Here is an 18,938-nt window from a genome sequence, read left to right on the forward strand (position 1 = left end):
CTGGTGAATATGTCATCGGCTCCACCATGGAAGCTACCTTTGAGACAGGACCTTCTTGTTCAAGGTCCGTTCGAACATCCAAATCTGGCCTCACTCCAACTGACTGCTTGGAGATTGAACGCTTGATTTTATCAAAGCGAGGGTTCTCAGATTCTGTCATTGATACTCTTGTTCAGGCCAGAAAGCCTGTAACTAGAAAAATCTACCATAAAATATGGAAAAAATATATCTGTTGGTGTGAATCTAAAGGATTCCCATGGAACAAGATAAAAATTCCTAAGATTCTATCCTTTCTTCAAGAAGGTTTGGAGAAAGGATTATCTGCAAGTTCTTTGAAGGGACAGATTTCTGCTTTATCTGTTTTACTTCACAAAAAGCTGGCGGCTGTGCCAGATGTTCAAGCTTTTGTTCAGGCTCTGGTTAGAATCAAGCCTGTTTACAAACCTTTGACTCCTCCTTGGAGTCTCAATTTAGTTCTTTCAGTTCTTCAGGGGGTTCCGTTTGAACCCTTACATTCCGTAGATATTAAGTTATTATCTTGGAAAGTTTTGTTTTTGGTTGCAATTTCTTCTGCTAGAAGAGTTTCAGAGTTATCTGCTCTGCAGTGTTCTCCTCCTTATCTGGTGTTCCATGCAGATAAGGTGGTTTTGCGTACTAAACCTGGTTTTCTTCCGAAAGTTGTTTCTAACAAAAACATTAACCAGGAGATAGTCGTGCCTTCTTTGTGTCCGAATCCAGTTTCAAAGAAGGAACGTTTGTTGCACAATTTGGATGTAGTTCGTGCTCTAAAATTCTATTTAGATGCTACAAAGGATTTCAGACAAACATCTTCCTTGTTTGTTGTTTATTCTGGTAAAAGGAGAGGTCAAAAAGCAACTTCTACCTCTCTCTCTTTTTGGCTTAAAAGCATCATCAGATTGGCTTATGAGACTGCCGGACGGCAGCCTCCTGACAGAATCACAGCTCATTCCACTAGGGCCGTGGCTTCCACATGGGCCTTCAAGAACGAGGCTTCTGTTGATCAGATATGTAAGGCAGCGACTTGGTCTTCACTGCACACTTTTACTAAATTTTACAAATTTGATACTTTTGCTTCTTCTGAGGCTATTTTTGGGAGAAAGGTTTTGCAAGCCGTGGTGCCTTCCATCTAGGTGACCTGATTTGCTCCCTCCCATCATCCGTGTCCTAAAGCTTTGGTATTGGTTCCCACAAGTAAGGATGACGCCGTGGACCGGACACACCTATGTTGGAGAAAACAGAATTTATGTTTACCTGATAAATTACTTTCTCCAACGGTGTGTCCGGTCCACGGCCCGCCCTGGTTTTTTAATCAGGTCTGATGATTTATTTTCTTTAACTACAGTCACCACGGTATCATATGATTTCTCCTATGCAAATATTGATCCTTTACGTCGGTCGAATGACTGGGGAAGGCGGAGCCTGGGAGGGATCATGTGACCAGCTTTGCTGGGCTCTTTGCCATTTCCTGTTGGGGAAGAGAATATCCCACAAGTAAGGATGACGCCGTGGACCGGACACACCGTTGGAGAAAGTAATTTATCAGGTAAACATAAATTCTGTTTTTTCTGATTGGCCACAGCAAAGAAAACCAAGAAATACTCAAGTGGGTTTTCCAAGGTAGTACACTTGGACTGCTTTGTAAACGTGATACCCTATTCATTTTACGAACAAAATTATGGTTTCATTTTTGTCAATGCATTGCTTAAAATAGTTTGGTATAACTGTGAGCAGCAGTGCATTATTGGGACCTAGCTGAGCATATCTAGTAAGCCAATGATGAGGCCTATTTATTAAAGGTCTGTCGGACCTGATCCGACAGTGCGGATCAGGTCCAACAGACCTCGCTGAATGCGGAGAGCAATACGCTCTTAGTATTCAGCATTGCACCGCAGCTCTTGTGAGCTGCTGGTGCAACGCCGCCCACTGCAGATTCGCGGCCAATCGGCCTCCAGCAGGGGGGTGTCAATCAACCCGATCGTACTTGATCGGGTTGAATTGTGGCGATATCTGTCCGCCTGCTCAGAGCAGGCAGACAGGGTTATGGAGCAGTGGTCTTTAGACCGCTGCTTTATAACTGCTGTTTCTGGCGAGCCTGCAGGCTCACCAGAAACACGGGCCCTCAAGCTCCATTCAGAGCTTGATAAATGGGCCTCTATGTGTGTAGCCATCAGTCACAAGCTAAGTACTAGTAGAGTCCTAGGCCTATATACGTATGCATTTCATTAAAGAATACAACGAGAACAAGGTCAGTTTGATAATAGAATGCAAATTGTTTTCATGCTCCTTTGTTTGATGCATTTGTTTCTATTTGCAGGTGGTTAATTGTTGCTTCATATTATATGTGCGTTCGTTATTTAACCGTTTTTATTTTTTCTTTCTATAGAAAACCAATTGAAAAATAGAGTCAAGCAGCTGGAAAATGAGCTAGAGGTAATATCCACTTTGTCCTTCAATATCTCTACATTGTTTATTGAATACTACATTATAGATTGTGTTTTTTATATGTTCATATGCAATAGTATGACGTGGGGAGGTAATTAATCAGAAGACTAATTTCATTTTTTTGTGGCTCACAATTGCTATTTTTTATTTAACTTAATCTAATATAACTTTTTTAACAGGTGACATCTAATAAATGGCAATTTAAAATGTATTCTGCATAATTAAAGGGATATTAAACAGTAAATAAGTGCTAGATATAATGGAGTATGGAAAGCACATTTGCACATGCTAGTGATCCACAGTTAAAGGGATATGAAACCCAAACATTTACTTTTGTGATTCAGACAGAGCATACAATTTGTTTAAAAGTTTCCATTTTACTTCTGTTATCAAATTTGCTTAGTTCCCATGGTGTTTTTTGTTGAAGAGAAACCTAAGTAGGAGTCTGGGGCACTATATGGTAGGAAAGTGCTGCCATCTAGTACTCTTGCAAATGGATAACATGCTGCCTTATAGTGCTCCAGACATGTGCATGCTCCTTAGTTTACATCCCTGCTTTTCAACTATAGATACCAAGAGAACAAAGACTTTTTTTATAATAGCAGTAAATAAGAAAGCTGTTTGAAATTGCATGCTTTATCTGAATCGTGAAAGAAAAACATTTGGAATTCATATCATATATTTAGTGTCTAAATATTTGTACAATCTGAAAAGTATTGTCTTATCTCATGTTACATGCAGATCATTTAAATGTTTCCATCTTTAGTATAATTGAAGGTAAGGAAATATTAATTTATCTTCTTTCTCTGATTATATATTATATATAATGTGTATTTAATATATATTGTACAGATATTGGTATAATACTGCTGTTAACTGTGTTACTACATCCATATGTGGGTGCACTTTAAGGAAGTATAGTCCCATTTCAGAGAAAGACCAAGAGGTATTGATCTACTTAAGGGAGATGAAACCCCCCAAAAAATATTTTAGGATTCACATAGAGCATAAAATTTAAAACAACTTTCCAGTTTACCTCCGTTATGAAATTTGCTTCATTCTCTTGGTAACTTTTGTTGAAGCAGCAGCAATGTACTACTGGAAGCTAGCTAAGCAAATCAGGTGATCCAATGACAAGAGGCATATATATGCAGCTACCAATCAGCAACTAGCTCCCAGTAGTGCATTGCTGCCCCTGAACTTACCTAGGTATGCTTTTTAAAAGGATACCAAGAGAGTAAAGCAAATTAGATAAAAGTAGTAAATTGGAAAGTTGTTAAAAATTGCTTTCTCTATCTGAATTAAGAAATAAAAATGTTTGGTTTTTGTGTCTCTTTAAAGGGACAGTCTACTCCAGAGTTTTTATTTTTTAAAAAGATAGATAATCCCTTTATTACCCATTCCCCAGTTTTGCGTAACCAACACGGTTATGTTAATACACTTTTTACCTCTGTGATTACCTTGTATCTAAGCTTCTGCAGACTGCCCACCTTATTTGTTATTTTGACAGACTTGCATTTTAGCTAATCAGTGCCCTCTCATAAGTAACTCCACGGACGTGAGCACAATGTTATCTATATTGCACACATAAACTAATGCTCCCTAGCTGTAAAAAACTGTCAAATGCATTCAGATAAGAGGCAGCTTCAACGGCTTCAAAATTAGCATCGGAGCCTACCTAGGTTTAGCTTTCAACAAAGAATACCAAGCAAACAAAGCAAATTTTGATGATAGAAGTAAATAGGAAAGTTGTTTAAAATTGCATACCGTATCCGAATCATGACATTTTAATTTAGACTAGACTGTTCCTTTAATTTAACCTCATTTTATAGAAGCTCAGTGGAGATAAGAAAACAAACATTTTTAGAGATAAATTACAGGAAAGTGGGGAAAAATAAACAATGAAAGTATAATGCAAAGCATTTAAGCTACACATAATTAAAAGTTTATATTACAATCTCATACTAATATCCCTTTTTTGTATCATAAAAAAAATACAATCTGTATAAGTGTTTAGATCCAGTATATACGTGTACTGTAACCCACATGTTCCAGCAATGGTTTTGCTGGTGCTTTTGTGAATTTCAAATAACTGCATTCAGATAGATTTGAAGAACTACCAAAAGGGACTTCACAGCTTAAACAATTGATTTATCTAACAATGTCACAAATGTTCTGTAATATTTTAAGGCCTGTGTTGTTTAATCTAGATGGTACAATTATCTACTGGAAGCAGAGATTCACGATTTTTGCGGGAAGAAATTCGGCAACTAGAGGAGCAACTGGCACATAGAGAGAGAGAATTAAAAGATCTGGGAAAGGAACTGGAGAAAGAGAAGCAAGTCAATGAACAAGTAAGTTTTACATTTTATATAAGAATTATACCACTACCTTACCAGAGATGCTTGTGAATACAGTACATTTCCTTCAGAGATGTATATAGATTAAAGGGACAGTCTACTTGAAAATGTTTGTTTAAAAATAGAGATGATCCCTTTATTACCAATTCCCCAGTTTTGCATAAACAACCCTCCTATATTTATACACTTGTTTTACCTCTTTGATTACCTTGTATCTAAGCCTCTGCAAACTGCCCCCTTATTTCTGTTCTTTTGACAGACTTGAATTTTAGCCAATCTGCGCTGACTCATAAATAACTCCCAAGGAGTGAGCAAATATAATCTATTTAACGCACATGGACTAGCACTGTCTAAGTGTGAAAAACAGAGAACATGCACTGAGATAAGGATCTTCAAGGGCATAGAAATTCACATATGAGCCTACTTACGTTTAGCCTTCAACAAAGAATACTAAGAGAACAAATTTGAAAATAAAAGTAACTTGTAAAGTTGTTTAAAATTGCATACCCTCTCTGACTTGACTTTCCTTTTAAATATACCATTTTTAAGATGCTGACATGCTCTTGAGTATGTAAGCTGTCTAATCAGTACTTTTAAAGAAAGTATTTTGAAATGTATCATAGTTGGTAGTTTTTTTAGAACAAAATAAGCTAAAAATAGTTATTTTTATATAATTTTTATGATAAGAGGCAAATGAATGTCAATTTATCATTCACATTTATAAAATATACCATTGTGTCATTTTAGCTTGCTCTACGAAATGAAGAAGCTGATAATGAAAACAGCAAGCTCAGAAGAGAGGTTGGTTACTGATTGTTGCTTACATTTACAAGACTGCTAAGGAAATCTTTAGTTTTTATCATCTGTGTTTCACTGAGCTTGATATTTTGTCTTCTTAGGAAAGTGTTTTGGTTACACAGTAAATGTTGCCATATTTGCCTTTAGGTTTCTAGTAATTTATATACAAAATATTCCTTGTAGAATACCCTTTGCTTGTATTGAAATACTATATATTCTTTCATCACTTCATTTTTTTTCTAATAATTTACACCCTTTCTATGTTTTCCTTTATATTATTGTACGGAAAGTTTTTGCTTGATCCTTCCATTATTTAAGTTATTTTCTAACCCTTCATTTGTTGCCTTTCTTTGAATTACCACTTAATAATGGAGAAAAAACTACTTAAGAAAAAGGTGAGGATTGTGACTCTTGAGAAAAAGTGTCTTAAAAGGTGGTAGGCTGATAGTTTAGTAATCAGATTTACTTTCTTGGGACATAAATACATATTACAGGATCTTCTGATTGTGTCTTTTCAACAGAATGAACAACTACGACAAGATGTTATAGACTATCAGAGACAGATTGACTCTCAGAGGGAAACCTTGCTGTCACGGGGGGAAGGGCAAGATTACAAATCTCTGCTTTCTCAAAAGAATATGCAGCTTGTGCAATATATAGACGAAATGCAGGTAAGTGGATATATTACTTTTGGTGAACAAATTTTAGGGTATATTAAGAGTTATAATTTAATTATTCACCCAATAGTTTCACGGCCCATAGCACAGATATGAATTTTAATAATGTATTTCACATGAACAGCATTAGTTCATAATAATCACAATGCAAGGTCTTCTCTCTTAATATTCGTTGACAATCAAAGATAAGCAGGTGAAGATGTGGAACAAGCATAGTACAGCTAAATAGCATTGGGAGAAATGCAAACGGATGCCCGAAAAGTTCTCTCAGTTGTTCCCTGTTTAAAGTTTTCTCATAGAAATTGCATCTTTGATTTCTCAGTTTCTCTGTGATTACATAGATGTGCCTCTATTAGTGAAGTCCTCTGTCTGTTAGATTTCCAGTGAAGAGTTAAAATATATCTTGACGACATGTAACCGATAAATGTTTAATTGCAGTTACACAGATTCTACTTATATTACTAAATAGCTGAATTGCCTGTACTTTTTGTATATGGTCTCTTGCACTTACTCTGACTGCACCACATTTTGTCTATAAGATTGTATTTGTTTTCTTTATATTCAACAAGGTGTAATTGAGAGCTTTTTATCGTTGTTTGGGTTCTTAGATATTTTATATTCCACATATTAATTGTGATAATTTCTTTGTTTCATTACCTTAATTTCACACTATTGGCGTTATCACAGATTCCACTATATAAAGCAGCCAGGATTTTGCCATGGCTGCTGAAATGTTATCTACATATCATTGTTGTGAAGGATATTGCTGTCTACGAACCTACTTCTGTTAACCTTATGCATTCAAGAAAGTGCTTTGGTTTGCAGTGCGTTGCAGCCCTATCTGGTATTCAGAAGGTTAACCAGACTCTCTAACTACCTCAGCATTGCCTGTGAGTTGTCATCCAGGTGTATGATTTGGCAATATTGTTGAAGCATGATATCTTGGGCATTGAGATAACTACTCACTACTTTGCCAGGTTTTATATATTTTAGTTTGCATTGCGTAATGTGTTGGATCACAAGTCAGATTTAACTTTTAAATCCTAGAGCTTGAGTGAAGCGAATGAGAAACTAGAAGCTCAGAACCAAGAAATGACCAAGAATCTTGAGGAATCTGTGCAGGAAATGGAGAAAATGACTGATGAATACACAAAAATGAAGCTTATGGTGCAACACACAGACAGTATTATGGATCAACTAAGAAAAGAAAAAGAGCAATACAGATTTCAGGTGATAACGGTGATGCACGCACAGAGTAGTTATTGTTGCATATTTATTACTTTTGAAAAGCAAAGAGTCTTCTATTTTCTTTTTTTTGTTAAAACATTTTTTAATTTTTAGCAATTGCCCTCACCTTTTGTATGCAATATCCTTCATGTATACTAAGGAAATATATTTTCAGATAAAATCTCAATTGATCACTTTTTTTTTGTACGATTTCTTATTTGTTTTCATGTAGGTTCTGGAGCTGACGGAACAGCTGAAAGCAAAGAATGATGAAGATGACCCAGTTATGATAGCTGTAAATGCAAAAGTGGAAGAATGGAAGGTTTGCAAATATATATAGAGTTTTTTTTTTTATTTCTAATTCAAATACAACTTACAAATAAATAGTACAAGTCACACAGTTGAAAATTGATATTAACAATTTTGAAAATAGCTGTCTCTGAGCGATCCATGACAGTTGGAGAACAAAACATGTATACGAACATGAAGTACATATCATAGGTTCCATAGGTACTTTCACATGAGTCCTTCCTAGTAACATATGCTATCGTCATTAGATCTGTCTGGCCAGGTAAGTTCATTTCTGTGGACACATATAAACAAATTACAGAGAAAGCTAGAAACGGCTTAATGTAAGATATATTTGGGGCTACTGAAGAAGGCTTGGAAAGTGTTGAGAGGGAGGAAAAAGGAAGATTAAGGGGTTGATTTTTCAAGCTCTGGTGGATTTTTATTTATTATACTCAAATTCCCATGTTCCCTATATTCTGCTGGATTAAGGTTTAATTTTATGATTAGTCCTAAATGATTAAGATTACCTTTGTTGCAGGCAATATTGGCATCCAAAGATGAGGAAATTGTGGAATATCAGCAAATGGTCCAGAATCTGAGAGAAAAGTTAAAAATTGCTCAGTTGGATGCAGACAAGGACAGCATCATAGCTCTACAGCAGGTATCATATAATTGTTGTAAAATCAGCCTGCTTCTTAAAAGGACATCTGGCATTTCAAAAATAAAGTTTTAGATTTTTGAAAACAACATTTTACTGTTCTAAAGGAAACAATGTTTTCTTGTTATACCTGTAGAGGTTATTATTATTATACAAAATTAAAATACAATTGTTATAGCAAATCGCTCACTAATATATATATATATATATATATATATATATATATATATATATATATATATATATATATATATAAATAAATAAAAAGAAAACAAAGTTTCAGCTCTAAATATTAAAACAGCCTATTAGTGTTGCAACGACAAATAAATGTATGTTACACAAAAGTGCATATATAATATAAAATGTATAAGGCAGAATACAAATACTTGCTCTTAAATGAAGACAATTGGTCATATCAAAGGTAAACACTGAAGCTGCAGCAATAAGTGGAGATAGCACAGCTAGTCAGGTCAGACTATCCCTCACTCAACACGTTTCAGGTTCCCGCCCCTTCCTAAAACTTGTTATTAAAATAGAACGTACGGTATAGTATAATTGTAATAAAAAAGAAAATGTATGCTTACCTGATAAATGTATTTCTTTCTTGACACGGTGAGTCCACGGATCATCATAATTACTGTTGGGAATATCACTCCTGGCCAGCAGGAGGAGGCAAAGAGCACCACAGGAAAGCTGTTAAATACCACTCCCTTACCCACAAACCCCAATCATTCGACCAAAGGCAAAGGAGAAATAAAGTAATATAAGGTGCAGAGGTGCCTGAGGTTTATAGAAAAATAACCTGTCTAAAAAATGCAAGGCGGCCGTGGACTCACCATGTCAAGAAATAAATTTATCAGGTAAGCATAAATTTTCTTTTCTTTCTAATGACACAGTGAGTCCACGGATCATCATAATTACTGTTGGGAACCAATACCCAAGCCAGAGGACACGGATGATAAGGGAGGGACAAGACAGGTAACCTAAATGGAAGTCACCGCTGCTTGAAGAACCTTTCTCCCAAAAGAAGCCTCAGCCGAAGCAAAAGTATCAAACTTGTAAAATTTAGAAAAGTGTTTAAAGATGACCAAGTGGGAGCTTTGCAAATTTGTTACACAGAAGCTTCATTTTTAAAGGCCCAAGAAGAAGAAACAGCCCTTGTGGAATGAGCCGTGATTTTTCTCAGGAGGCTGCTGTCCAGCAGACTCATATGCCAGGCGAATAACACTCCTTAGCCAAAAAGAAAGAGAAGCAGCCGTAGCTTTCTGACCCTTGCGCTTCCCAGAAAAAACAACAAACAAAGAAGACTGGCGAAACTCCTTAGTCGCCTGCAAATAATATTTCAACGCACAAACCACATCCAGGTTGTGCAACAAACGCTCCTTAAGAGAAGAACGATTAGGACACAAAGAAGGAACAACGATTTCTTGATTAATATTCCTATGCGAAACCACTTTGGGAAGGAAACCTAAGGCAGTACGCAGAACCACCTTATCAGAATGAAAAATAAGGTAAGGAGATTCACACTGCAGCGCTGAAAGCTCCAAAACTCTTCGAGCCGAAGAGATAGCAACCAAAAACAAAACCTTCCAAGATAACATTTTAATATCCAAAGAATGTATAGGCTCTAACGGAGCCTGTTGAAGAACTCTTAAGAACTAAATTAAGACTCCGAGGAGGAGAAGCAAACTTAAACATAGGCTGGATTCTAACCAAGGCCTGACAAAAAGACTGAACATCTAGCACATCTGCCAGACATTTATGCAACAAAACAGAATAAAACAGAATAAAACAGAAATTTGACCTTTCAAGGTACTTGCAGATAAACCCTTTCCCAGACCCTCCTGGAGAAAAGACCTAATCCTAAGAATCCTAACTCTACTCAAAGAATAACCCTTGGATTCACACCAATACAGATATTTACACCATATCTTATAATACATTTTTCTACGAGCCTGAATCATAGTCTCAATAACCGACTCGGAAACCCCATGCTTAGATAATATCAATCGTTCAATCTCCAAGCAGTCGGCTTCAGAGAAACGAGATTTGGATGAAGGAAATGCCCCTGAAGTAGAAGGTCCTTCCTCAAAGGAAGTCTACAAGGTGAAAGAGATGACATCTCCACCAGATCTGCATACCTGATCCTGCAAGGCCACGCAATTACCTGAGGAAGAAGAGCAAACGGAGGAAACACATATGCCAGATTGAACTCCCAAGGAACTGCCAGAGCATCTATCAGTACAACCTGAGGATACCTCGACCCGTACCTCGGGAGTTTGGCATTTTGGCGAGATGTCATGAGATCCACCTCCGGCTTTCCCCACTTGAGAATCAAGCTGGAAAACACATCCGGGTGAAGTTCCCACTCCCCCGGATGAAAAGTCTGGCTGCTCAAAAAATCTGCCTCCCAATTGTTTACCCCGGGAATGTGGATCGCAGGCAGACAGCAGTTGTGAGACTCCGCCCACTGAATAATCTTGGCTACCTCTGTCATGGCCAGGAAGTTCGAGTTTCTCCCTGATGATTGATGTAAGCCACTGACGTTATATTGTCCGACTGAAATCTGATAAACTGGGCTGAAGCTAGCTGAGGCCAGGCCAGAAGAGCATTGAAGATTGCCCTCAGCTCTAAAATATTTATGGGAAGAATCGACTCTTCCCTAGTCCATAGACCCTGAGCCTTCAACAAGCCCCAGACAGCTCCCCAACCCAACAGACTGGCGTCCGTGGTCACAATCACCCAGGTAGGTCTGCAAAAGCAGGTTCCCTGAGAGAGAAGATCTTGAGACAACCACCACGGAAGAGAATCTCTTCTTGCCTGATCCAAAACAATTTGTGGAGACAGATCTGCATAATCCCTATTCCATTGTCTGAGCATGCATAACTGCAGAGGTCTGAGATGGAACCGAGCAAGCAGAATAATGTCCATTGCTTACGCCATCAGACTCTTTATCTGGTCTACAGATAATCTTGAAAGGTGAAACCTGCTCCTGGGAGGAAAACTTTTGAACTCCAACCTGTAACCGTGGGACACCATGTCCATTGCCCAGGGATCTGGAACATCCTAAACCGAAGCCTGAGCGAAAAAAGAAAGTCTTCCCTCCACAAGATCCGCTCCCGGACCGGGGGCAGACTCTTCATTCTGACTTTGAGTCAGAGACAGGCTTCTTAGACTGCTTCACCTTGCTCCAAGACTAATTGGACTTCCAGGAAGACTTGGAGTGTTCCTGCTTGGAAGAGCAGGGGGAAGGCTTGCCTGCAAAGTTACGAAAGGAACGAAAATTACTCTGACGACCCTTCAACTTATTTCTCTTATCCTGGGGAAGGGAATGACCCTTCCCTCCCGTAATATGTGAAATAATCTCTGCTAAGCCCGGCCCAAACATTTGGGCCACCTTGTGTTACTGCTAAGCCCGGCCCAAACATATATATATATATATATATATATATATATATATATTATCATGTATGGACTCTATTCCTTATATCCCCTCATATTGAGAGGAGTCCTCTCAATATGATAAGAGTGAACCTCAGGGTTTAAGTGATTTTTCAGATATATGTACTCTCTTAGACTTAGAACAATTGCAACAAGAAGGTGACAGTCATACTGAGGGCCTAATATGTGAGACAGATATATCATTGAGACATGTAAGGAATAAAAGTCACTTTTATCCTATACATACTAGACCTAAAATTCTGGATATATTTCAGAAAACAGTGGAGGAAAAATTGAGGGGATTACAATCTACTCAAAAGAGGAACAAACTTCAATCCAATTTTACTCTAAAGGAGAGGGAAACAATGAAAAGGTTGGCATCTGATGATTCACTTGTCATAAGGCAATCTGACAAGGGAGGCAATGTGGTCGTCCTTAATAAGGATGACTACGTTGCAGAGTCCTTGAGACAACTAAATGATAAGGAAGTGTATGCTAAATTAAAAGATAATCCTACAGTGAAGTACAGGAATGAACTGACCAATCTTGTTTTGTATGCAAGATATAATAACATAAATAAATCAGTTCAGGAAAGGATTATCCCGCAATTACCAGTCATTCCTGTTTTTCATTACCTTCCTAAAACACATAAAAATCTTTTGAGTCCACAGGGCAGGCCCATTATAGCGGGCATTGACTCTTTGAATGAACCCATGTCAGAATTAATTGATTCATTTTTACAACCCCTGGTTAAGGATTTGCCTAGCTATATACAGGACACCACGGCTCTTCGAAATAAAATTCAAAATCTAAAATGGAAACTAACATATAGATACATTACAGCTGATGTCTCTTCACTATACACAACTATACAACATGATAAGGGAATTCAAGCAATAGAAAATTTTTTGGAACAAAATACTAATTTTACATCTCCAACCAAAATTTTCATAATAAGGGCAATTGAATATCTTTTGAGTCATATTTTTTTTTCTGTTTCAGAACAGCTTTTATCTCCAGAGACGTGGGACAGCTATGGGGGCGAAATTTGCCCCCTCCTATGCCAACCTCTTTATGGGGTGGTGGGAGCTGTCCCACGTCTTTTGAGATAAAAATCCATTCAAGGATAGGATTATCCAGTTTTACAGGTATATTGATGATCTGTTGTTTGTATTTGAGGGGGATCAGCAAGAGGCAGAAGATTTTTGTAAATATCTTAACGATAACAACTACATCTTAAAATTCACTAGTGAGCATAGTGAAAAGGAAATAAATTTTCTTGATATTACATTAATGAGCACTGACAAACATACTGTTGAGACCACTATATATAGGAAGTCTACGGCTGGGAACACCATCCTGAAGTACAACTCGTGTCACCCAAGACATGTTGTGAAGGGTATCCCTAAGGGGGAATATACCAGAATTAAAAGAAACTGCACCAGTGAGGCAGAATATCAGGTGAAGTCACAAGAAGCAACAAAAAGGTTCTTGGATAGGGGTTATAGTGAGAAGTTGTTAAAAAGGCAAAAACCAGTGTAGATTTAACTCCAAGACAAGAATTGCTCAAATACAGAACAAAACAGAAAAGAACATCAGAAAGTAGTAAAATTAAATTCATTACAACCTACAGTATGGAATACACTAAGGTGTGCAGTATTATTAAAGATTCTATACCTATTTTGTACTCAGACCCTATCCTTAAAGAAGGCTGTGATTTTGTATCTAGAAGAGGTAAAACGATTGCAAATTCCATTTCTCCATCAGATGTAAGAACTAATAAAACAACTTGCTGGCTAAAACAGAGAAAGGGTTTTTATAAGTGTAGGCGTCCAATATGTACTACCTGTGATTTTGTCAAGGAAGGGGTTGAATTTAGTTCAACCACTACCAATAAAGTGTATAAGATATATCATTATATCAATTGCTCAACTACTCATGTAGTTTATCTTTTAACGTGTAAAATTTGTCATAAACAATACACAGGCAAAACTAAAAGACCGCTAAAAGAAAGGTTCTTGGAGCATTTGCGCTCCATAGAGGATAAGGACTCAGACACACCTGTATCAAGGCATTTTAAGGCATTACATAACGCAGATACATCTGCTCTCATCTTACAAGGGATAGATTTTGTCCCACAATGGAGAAGAGGAGGTGACAGAGAGAAAACCCTTGATAAAAGGGAAGTTATGTGGATGTTCAATTTACAGACTACACATCCTGAGGGCCTTAACATGAGAAGGGATTTAGATCTATTCACTAAATAACAATAATCTCTAATTTTAGGGTATTGCTCTTGTCATGTGCTCTTATTCATAGTTGTAATGCTTGTGTCTTCTTCACAGTAAAAAACAGTATTTGATATAAAAATATCTCCCCATCTATCTTAATTTTAGTTTCCCACATAAGGCTAACACAAAATTACTATGCATCTATCTAAAAGAAATTTATGTAAATTACAGTGTCTTGTCATAGGCTCATTCTCTGCAAATCACAGTACCAACCTGTTCAAGGTGTATGCTATAATTTATTAGTTTAAACTGAATATGAGAATTGACCTTGATTATATACAGGTTTTGAAATAATGTTTCATAGAATGATATGTATACATTTTCCAATTATAGGAGATAAAAAATGTAAAACATAATCAAATTTGACTTAGGATATATTTTCCTTGGGCATAATAATTAAATTCTTAACATGAATCAATTTGCTTATCTATATATAATATTTTGTGTATTGAAAATAAAAAAATGTTTCTCGTCATAGGCTCCCCCACAGAATGGCAAAATATTCTATTTTGTATGGTTTTAATAAGTATGGAATAAAATTGACTTTTTATATATTTCTGGGCTTGGAGCGCTCATTTATTTTCCCAATCTTGGATTAACTACCTCTGTCATGGCCAGGAAGTTCGAGTTTCTCCCTGATGATTGATGTAAGCCACTGACGTTATATTGTCCGACTGAAATCTGATAAACTGGGCTGAAGCTAGCTGAGGCCAGGCCAGAAGAGCATTGAAGATTGCCCTCAGCTCTAAAATATTAATGGGAAGAATCGACTCTTCCCTAGTCCATAGACCCTGAGCCTTCAACAAGCCCCAGACAGCTCCCCAACCCAACAGACTGGCGTCCGTGGTCACAATCACCCAGGTAGGTCTGCAAAAGCAGGTTCCCTGAGAGAGAAGATCTTGAGACAACCACCACGGAAGAGAATCTCTTCTTGCCTGATCCAGAACAATTTGTGGAGACAGATCTGCATAATCCCTATTCCATTGTCTGAGCATGCATAACTGCAGAGGTCTGAGATGGAACCGAGCAAGCAGAATAATGTCCATTGCTTACGCCATCAGACTCTTTATCTGGTCTACAGATAATCTTGAAAGGTGAAACCTGCTCCTGGGAGGAAAACTTTTGAACTCCAACCTTTAACCGTGGGACACCATGTCCACTGCCCAGGGATCTGGAACATCCTAAACCGAAGCCTTAGCGAAAAAAGAAAGTCTTCCCTCCACAAGATCCGCTCCCGGACCGGGGGCAGACTCTTCATTCTGACTTTGAGTCAGAGACAGGCTTCTTAGACTGCTTCACCTTGCTCCAAGACTAATTGGACTTCCAGGAAGACTTGGAGTGTTCCTGCTTGGAAGAGCAGGGGGAAGGCTTGCCTGCAAAGTTACGAAAGGAACGAAAATTACTCTGACGACCCTTCAACTTATTTCTCTTATCCTGGGGAAGGGAATGACCCTTCCCTCCCGTAATATGTGAAATAATCTCTGCTAAGCCCGGCCCAAACATTTGGGCCACCTTGTGTTACTGCTAAGCCCGGCCCAAACATATATATATATATATATATATATATATATATATATATATATATATTATCATGTATGGACTCTATTCCTTATATCCCCTCATATTGAGAGGATTCCTGATAGGGTTTGTGCCTTATGTTCACCTATATAAGTTTCTTTTCAGGTTACCCTATTTAAGTAAGGCAAAATATTTTGTATTCCTTTTTATTAGTTTTCCTAGGACTATGTTTTGTTACCTATGTTAGGTATATGATCTCAAGTTTTGATTTCTCTTAGATTGAGATGATCTGAGGTTTTTTTGTCATTACGTCTGGTCCTAAGTAGCATTCTTCCTCTTAGAGGTCTATGGACTCTAAGATGATTCGGGTGGAATGTGGACTAGTGCCACCTCTCCTAAAACAGTGGGTTATGGGTTTGAACCCAGGTTAAACTTTGCCTCCTCACCCGACAAATGTTTCCATGGTGGAGTTATAGTAAGACTGGTCTTTTCTTCTAGTCCTTCTCATAGGACGATTTGTCCAAGAAAGGTGTCCTTTTATTGTCTCCTAGGTAGGACAGTGGTCTTAGGGATCTAGCATGTTTATCCATACTATCTCTCGTCCAGTTTTTCTAGAATCTTTGTTTTTTGCTACATATCAAATTCCTTGTTGGGGTTCTGGACATCCTATCTTCTCTTCAGGACTCTATATGTCCTTCAGGGCTCTGTGTTTAGAGGTCATTGGTATATTGGGCCTCTAGGGATTTTATTCCTTTGCTTGTTTCCATCTGAAATCTTCAGCTATGTATGCTTAGTCTATGGTAGTGGTCCTCTCGAACTTCTTGCAGTGGATATTTCCGGACTCCCTTACTAGAGTCTCTATTCTAGAGGATTTTGCATGACCACCTGCCTCAGGGTTCATACTCCTGAGACCATCCTGGTGCTTGTGACCCCGGACTCCAGTTTTTCTGGCTGGGTATGGGTCTAGTTTTTCTTACCTTTTTAGGTTTGACCTCATTTAACTTTAGTCTGATTTTTCAAAGGACTGAAGGATGAGAATTCAAGTCCTGATGTGACTTGTTTATCTTCACAGTGAGTGCCTTTTTCTCTTTTGGGATACATTTAGCCTCGTTTCTATCATTTTTCTTTTTTTTTGTAGCCTACCTATTTTTCGTGTGAATCATCAGTATATTTCTCGGTGGCTTACATCTATCTCAGGGTGGAACTCTGAGTTCCTTATCAATGAAGGAGGTAACTCATATTCTCCAATGAATGGAATTTTTCGATTACCTTCTCTCTTCCTTCCTTATCCCGGGGGTGGAATCCTGGGACATGGTTTTTCTGAGCAGACAGAATTTTCTTCCTGAGGAGTGGGCTCTTCACCCAGAGGTTATCACTATGATAACTTTCTGGTGGGGGTTTCTGGAGTTGGGTCTGTTGGCTTCTCATCTAAACACTAAGTTTTCCAAAGTACAATTCTAGAACGAGAGAACCTCTGACTGTTCTGATTGCCATTCTAGTGGGGTCTTGGAACTTCAGTTTGGCGTGCCTGTTCCCTCCTGTTTGCTCTCCTTCCCCAAGTCATTGCTCGTTTCAGCAGGGGAGGGCGCCTGTAGTTTAAGTAGTTCCTGCCTGGTCTTGCAGAATTTGGTTTGCGAATCCGGTGAAGATGTCATCTCTTCACCCTTGGTAATTGCCTCTGAGGAGGGACCTTCTACTTCAGGGTCCCTTCCTCCTCCCGTTTCTAGTTTCTCTGAAGCTGAATGCTTGGAGTTTGAACGATTAGTCTTGGCTAGGCGTGGGCTTTCTGAGAAAGTCATTGTTATTATGTTTCAGGCTTGTAAGCAAGTTACTCGTTATCATAAATTATGGTGTAATAACCTGTATTGGGGTGAATTAAGGAATTTCTTTTGGAGTCGAGTGAGGGTTCCTTGCATTCTTTCCTTTCTTCAGGAGAGCCTAGAGAAGGGTTTGTTAGTTACGAACTATGAAGGGTCAGACTAATGCAGTGTCTGTTCTTTTGTCTGGCAGATTTGCCAGATGTTCGATCTTTTGTTCAGGCTTGGGTCAAATTCAGACCTGTTTGTCAATCTGTTGCTTCTCCTTGGAGCCTTAACCTTGTTCTTAAGGTTTTGCAGCAGGCTCCTTTTGAGTCTATGCATTCGGTTGCTTTTAAGTTATTTTTGTGGAAAGTTTTGTTTCCCCTTGCTTTTTCTTCCGCTCGCAGAGTTTCTGATCTTTCAGCTCTGCAGTGTGATTTCCCCGTACCTTATTTTTCATGCAGATAAGGCGGTCCTTCATACTAAATTGGGGTTTCTCCCTAAGGTGGTGTCGGATCGAAACATTAATCGGGAAATTGTTGTTCCTTCTTTTTGTCCTAACCCTTCTCATAAGGAGCGTCTTTTGCATAACTTGGATGTTGTGCGTGCTCTAAAATTTTACCTACAAGCTACTAAACATTTTCGGCATTCTTCTGCTCTGTTTGTGGTTTTCTCTGGAAAGCGTAAGGGTCAGAAGACCACTTCTACTTCACTTTCTCTCTGGTCAAGAAGTATAATTCGATTGGAACAGCCAATAGAATGCAAGCTCAATACAATTGGCTGATTGGATCAGCCAATCGGATTGAACTTCAATCTGATTGGCTGATTGCATCAGTCAATCAGATTTTTCCTACCTTAATTCCGATTGGCTGATAGAATCCTATCAGCCAATTGGAATTGTAGGGATGCCATCTTGGATGACGTCACTTAAAGGTACCGTCATTGTGTTCGAAGACTCCGGATGAAGAGGATGGATCTGCGTCGGCTCCTTGGAAGATGGCTCCTCTCCGCTCCGGATGGATGAAGATTGAAGACGCCGCCTGGATGAAGACTTCTACCGGATGAAGGACCTCCTCTGCGCACCTTGGATGAAGATTTCGGCCAGGTTGGGTGAAGACGACTCAAGGTAGGGAGATCTTCAGGGGGTTAGCGTTAGGTTTTTTTAAGGGGGGTTTGGGTGGGTTAGAGTAGGGGTATGTGGGTGGTGGGTTTTAATGTTGGGGGGTTGTATTTTTTTTTTACAGGTAAAAGAGCTGATTACTTTGGGGCAATGCCCCGCAAAAAGCCCTTTTAAGGGCTGGTAAAAGAGATGATTACTTTTGTAATTTAGAATAGGGTAGGGCATTTTTTTATTTTGGGGGGATTTTTTATTTTATTAGGGGGCTTAGATTAGGTGTAATTAGTTTAAACTTCTT

At 38.3% G+C, this 18,938-nt stretch overlaps 1 protein-coding gene across 1 annotated transcript in view; it reads left to right on the top strand.

Moving 5' to 3' along the window:
* CEP290 (centrosomal protein 290) overlaps positions 1–18,938 on the top strand; it is an 862,077-nt gene that overhangs the window by 35,488 nt on the left and 807,651 nt on the right. The window contains 7 exon segments of the mRNA XM_053716925.1: positions 2,405–2,451; positions 4,674–4,817; positions 5,571–5,624; positions 6,143–6,292; positions 7,346–7,528; positions 7,758–7,847; positions 8,355–8,477. Of these exon segments, the coding sequence (XP_053572900.1) occupies positions 2,405–2,451; positions 4,674–4,817; positions 5,571–5,624; positions 6,143–6,292; positions 7,346–7,528; positions 7,758–7,847; positions 8,355–8,477 (791 nt within the window).

The sequence above is a fragment of the Bombina bombina genome, chromosome 6, assembly GCF_027579735.1.
Source record: "Bombina bombina isolate aBomBom1 chromosome 6, aBomBom1.pri, whole genome shotgun sequence".
NCBI lineage: Eukaryota > Metazoa > Chordata > Amphibia > Anura > Bombinatoridae > Bombina > Bombina bombina.